The 5343-nt window shown below is 40.0% G+C and overlaps 1 protein-coding gene across 1 annotated transcript; it reads left to right on the forward strand.

Annotated features, from left to right (window-relative positions):
- The first annotated feature begins 3397 nt into the window (after positions 1–3397).
- Positions 3398–4364, forward strand: LOC100472899 (olfactory receptor 4C6). The gene is given in 2 exon segments (XM_034644809.1): positions 3398–3763; positions 3765–4364. Coding segments are annotated over 2 exon segments (966 nt in total).
- The last annotated feature ends 979 nt before the right edge of the window (positions 4365–5343 follow it).

The following is a 5343-nucleotide window of genomic DNA, read 5'->3' on the forward strand; positions in this document are numbered from 1 at the left end:
CTGAAGAAATGTAATTCTTCAGTTTACATGAACAGTTTTTTTGGCAATGGTATTTCACAGGGTCACTGGAAAAAGAGAATCTGAAGGCAGTTGATTCAACACTGAACTGGAAATCCAAGGTATGGCTCTGCTCTGGGGTTTGGTTAAAGCCTGTGTAAGAGTAGGAATGAGAGGGGCACCTGGGTGGCACAGCGGTTAAGCGTCTGCCTTCGGCTCAGGGCATGATCCCAGCGTTGTGGGATTGAGCCCCACATCAGGCTCTNGCAATGGTATTTCACAGGGTCACTGGAAGAAGAGAATCTGAAGGCAGTTGATTCAACACTGAACTGGAAGTCCAAGGTATGGCTCTGCTCTGGGGTTTGGTTAAAGCCTGTGTAAGAGTAGGAATGAGAGAGCTGAAAGATGGTAAGTGGGATATGTGAATATGTGAGCCTGGATGCCGGAGGAAAAGCTGCCAGGATCTGACAATGCACTTTCTCATTTCTGGAGGCAGGACTGGCACCACCATTGCCTGGGCCCCATGGTTCAATGCTACCTTCCTTGGCTGAAATCAATTTCATAGATTTACTTAAACTTAATTAAATGCCTAATGTGTACATAGCACAGCATTAGAAATTTGTGAAAATAGAATAAATGAGCTATCCTTAAGCAACCACACAAAAGAATAAAACCAACCTGAAATTAAATAAAAAAATCGGCTAGGAAAGTAATTGAATTATTGCTGATATGCACCCAATATGGGTATTGTAACAAATATCCCAGATGTTGTTGGTGAAAGGGGCACTGGTGTGGAAGTAAGGCAGAAGGGAAGAAGAATGGATTTTTTGACAACAGATGGCATTGGCAGAGGCAGAAGGAAGGCAAGAGTTTAGAGGAATAGAAAGTAATCATGGGTAGTAAGGAGGGCACGTATTGCATGGTACATTGGGTGTTATACGTAACTAATGGATCATGGAACTTTACATCAAAAACCAGGGATGTACTGTATGGTGATTAACATAATAAAAAATATTATTATTAAAAAATAGAAAGTAATCATAAATATTTGGTTAGTATTCCCCAAACATTATCATGCTGGTACTTCCTTTGATGCTCATGAAATTATGGTTAGGCAGGGTGTATAATTCTTAGAGAGGCTGCGGAAGATGGTGGTTAGTAGTCTGTGCTATGGCCTTGGTCAACGGCTCACCCAAAGTGCACAGGCTCTCCAAGCATTATCCACTGCATCAGAAAATCAAGATAATACTGGTTCCTGTTTCATATGGCTTTTGTGGGACTTAAAAGAGGAAATCATGAAACTGTTAGCACAGTACCCTCAAATAATAAGTCCATGACACATACTAACTTTAACGGCTATTACACTGTTTTATTTTTGCAGGACTGAAGATTATATTAAGTCAGTAAGTGGTGTGAGTGGGATAGAGATCTAAGTCTGCTTGCTCTGAACCCATGGCCTCTCCTACTGTTCTTCATAGCCTGAGGTCTGTGTTCTGGTAGTAAGACATGGACTTGACTGCTGTGGGAGGGAGACATTAAAAAAAAATGAGGTTGATGATTTATGGGAAAAGTCTTGAATGTCAGATTGAGGTATGTATTAGTAGCCAAAAAGAACTGTGATGAATTTATAGATTTTAAGACAGAAGGGGCATTACTATCTATTCGTNCAGACAGCCTCTGCCTAAATCCATAGCCAGGAGAAGTTTGCTACTGGAGTGGTACTTTCGCTGTATCATTTGGCTGCAGTAACACTTGTATTTAACTGATTGAAACCACTGTTCACTCCTTCAGGACTACAGTGTCATAGTTAAGAGTTTGTGTCTCAAAAGAAGATCACATGGATTCCTAATCCCCAATCATTTTAGATGAGATGCTCAATGTCTCCAAATGTCAGTTCTGTCATCCTCAAGAAGGAATTTGTGACAGCACCCACCTCATGTGATATAAAAAATAATTGCTATAATGCATGTAGCAGACCAATAACTTGCTGGTACATAGTGAGTGAAAAATAAATGAGTTGTTTCATCGATGTTTTGATTACTCTTTAGAATCCTTTGTTTCATCTGGGGCACTCTTTCACAAGGAAACATGGGAGGAATGATTTATACTGATTCAGGCTCCTGTGCAGGGATGGATCTGGGTCTTCCTGGAACAGCAAAGGAGGCAAAGTTTTATTTTATTTAATCAGCATATCTGGAAAATTATTAGAATCTTGGAACCCTAGTTAAAGATCATAACGTCTAGTTTCAGGATTAGATTATGTATGTAATTAGAACATGTTCTTTATTGTAGAATTGTCATCAAAATCATTGAATTTTACTCTTAGAGTTGGTTTAGTAAAATGAGCACAGGAAGCATAAAGCACTTGCTGGATTGTGTGATACTGAAATTATATCATGAAGCACATGTCTCTATCATATCGAGCACTTGATAGGATCTTAAGATAAGTAATATAGCTTGCTGCTGGTATTTGATTTTGATTGAGGAGAAGCTAGATTTGAATTTGATTTCAATGTTTTCAAGCTAGGGAACTTAGTGTCATTATTTTCTACCCTTAAGCCTCCATAACTTCTCTCTGAAATGAAGAAAATGTCTCAAAGGGTATCCCACTGCCTGAGACATAGTAGGGGTTCATTGAATATTTGCAATATGTAATAATAATCCAATTTGAGAGGAAGGAATGTACAAGGAAAGAGAATCATTCTTACTAAGTGGGGAGTCCTTGGGATATGATCTGACTTGTAGGCTGTTCAATTAGTTCATTCTAGGTACTAAGATATATATGGAGTAAAAGAATGAGAATTGATATGAAATGTTCCAAGTTCTTGGCTCTTGGGTCTGTCTAGTTATAAATGAATGTCAGCTTTCTAGCTTGAGGTTACCAAAAGTCAGAGGCTGAGAGAAGCGCTTGTATGTAGGTGGTTTATTCTGGAAAACAGAATGGAGGCAGTGAATGGAGAGTGTGAAACAGGGAAGAAAGGAAAGTTAATTCAAGATTGTGTTAAGTCGGTTATCATTTATTCACTGTCTCCTACTTACTAATGATCTAGGATTTCCTTAAATATGTTAATTCCTTCATATTTCCAAGTGTAAGCATGCTCCAGAATAATGAAGCAGGATTTTCCAAGTGTCTGAAGCAGCAAATATTGGGACAGAGAGCAAGAAATTTACTGGGACATGGAAGTGTTGTTGGAGGGCTCTGTTAGGATGGAGCTGTTGTTGTCAGGTTACACAATTAGCAGCTGGTTGCTGTATCAGTGTCTGGAGAAAAAAGTAGCTCAAGACAGTATGAGACACAGTGTAAAAATTGTCTAACACACTTAGTGATTACTAACTAAACATAATATCCTTTTGTAGATTTTCCATCTCAGAGCGGTGTGCTTATATCAGACCACAGTAAATGGAGAATCCGCACAACGTGACTGAATTCATTCTTTTGGGCATTACAGAGAACCCGGGGCTACGGAAAATGCTCTCTGCTGTGTTTCTAATCATGTACGTGTCCACAGTTTTGGGAAACCTACTCATTGTGATAACTGTAATCACAAGTCAGAGTCTGAGGTCACCTATGTATTTTTTCCTTACTTCCTTTTCCCTTATGGATGCCACCTACTCTTCTGTCGTTGCCCCCAAGATGATTGTGGACTCTCTCTCCAAGAGCACTACCATCTCCTTAGAAGGCTGCCTGACCCAGGTCTTTGCAGAGCATTTCTTCGGTGGTTTGGAAATCATCCTTCTCATCGTAATGGCCTATGACCGCTATGTGGGCCATCTGTAAGCCCCTGCACTACAGGACCATCATGAGCCCTCGGGTGTGCTGCCTGATGCTGGGAGGGGCCTGGGTGGGGGGCTTTATCCATGCAGTAGTACAGCTTCTCTTCATGTATCAAATACCCTTCTGTGGCCCCAATGTCATTGACCACTTTATATGTGATTTGTTTCCCTTGTTGAAGCTGGCCTGCATGGACACCCACACCCTGGGTCTCTTAGTCATCCTCAACAGTGGGGTGATGTGTGTGACCATCTTCCTTATTCTCATCACATCCTATGTGGTCATCCTCTGCTCCCTGAAGTCTTGTAGCTCTGAAGGGTGGCGCAAAGCCCTTTCCACCTGTGGCTCCCACCTCACCGTGGTCATCTTGTTCTTTGTGCCGTGCATTTTCCTGTACGTGCGGCCTGTGGCCACTTACCCCATAGACAAGGCAATGGCTGTGTCCTTTACTATTATTGCACCCATGTTGAATCCCTTGATCTACACCCTGAGGAATGCTGAGGTAAAAAATGCCATGAGGAAACTGGTGAAACGAAGGACCCTGGGTGTCATTGGCTTACATGCTAAGGACAGATCTTTCCTAGAAGGACAATGAGGTCTTGCCAGTTCCATTCATTCCAATCCATTGGGTACACAGCAGCCAATGGCATCTTTTAAGTGTGCAAATCAGCTTAAGATACTACAATCAAGTTATTTCCTACCTGTCTAGTACATGTTGTGCTCCATCCCTTTTCTTACAAGACTCTGGTCACCCTCCTGTCCCCCCCTTTTTTAACTTTAAAAAAAAATAATTCAACTCTTGTTTTCAATAATTCAGGTCCTGGTTCAGGGTTTTGTTTGTTCTTACTCTGCTTGCTGCTGGACCTCTCTTTCCCAGAGCTATTGCTTGGCTAACTCCATCTCATTTTTTCCCATTTTGACCTCCTTACAGTGAAACTTCCACCTCCTTAAACAAGTCTCTCCTGCTGACTTTCCCTGTCATTCCCCTCAGTTACTCTCTGCCTCTTCATTCCTGGATTCATTTTACATGTCCTCATTGTGCCTCATGTGAAAAAAGAAGAAAAAGCCCATGGCAGCATAAATAACTTGTTTTTGTAAAAAAAATAAGATTATAATTTTTCTGTTTTAATTATAGAACTACAGAACTGGAAGGATCATAATGACATTCGTAGCCTTAAATATTTGTAATCCATTTGGGAATTTCCCTAGTGTCAAAAGTAGGTCCAAAAGCTACATCTGCTATTACATAGGTAAAAGCTGATCTTACTACTTGTGTGAAATTGTTACCTGTCAGTTTGATTTCACAAATTTCTTCTCTTATCTGTTCTATGGGTTTCTCAAATTAATTTGTATTAAATAGCTTTACTCATTAAACAAATTACTTAGGAGTTTATGCCTGATTTAATACTAACATCTGAAACAAATTTTGATCTTACCACTTTTTTATAGGAACTTGCTGTTACTAATGTTAGCTTGTAAATCATATTTTATCTCTATATTAGAATTGAAAAATTCCATACTATTCGTGATACAAAGACATAGCAAAATAGGGTAAAATGGTGCGTTAGTTTGGC

This window comes from Ailuropoda melanoleuca, chromosome 16, assembly GCF_002007445.2.
Source record: "Ailuropoda melanoleuca isolate Jingjing chromosome 16, ASM200744v2, whole genome shotgun sequence".
NCBI lineage: Eukaryota > Metazoa > Chordata > Mammalia > Carnivora > Ursidae > Ailuropoda > Ailuropoda melanoleuca.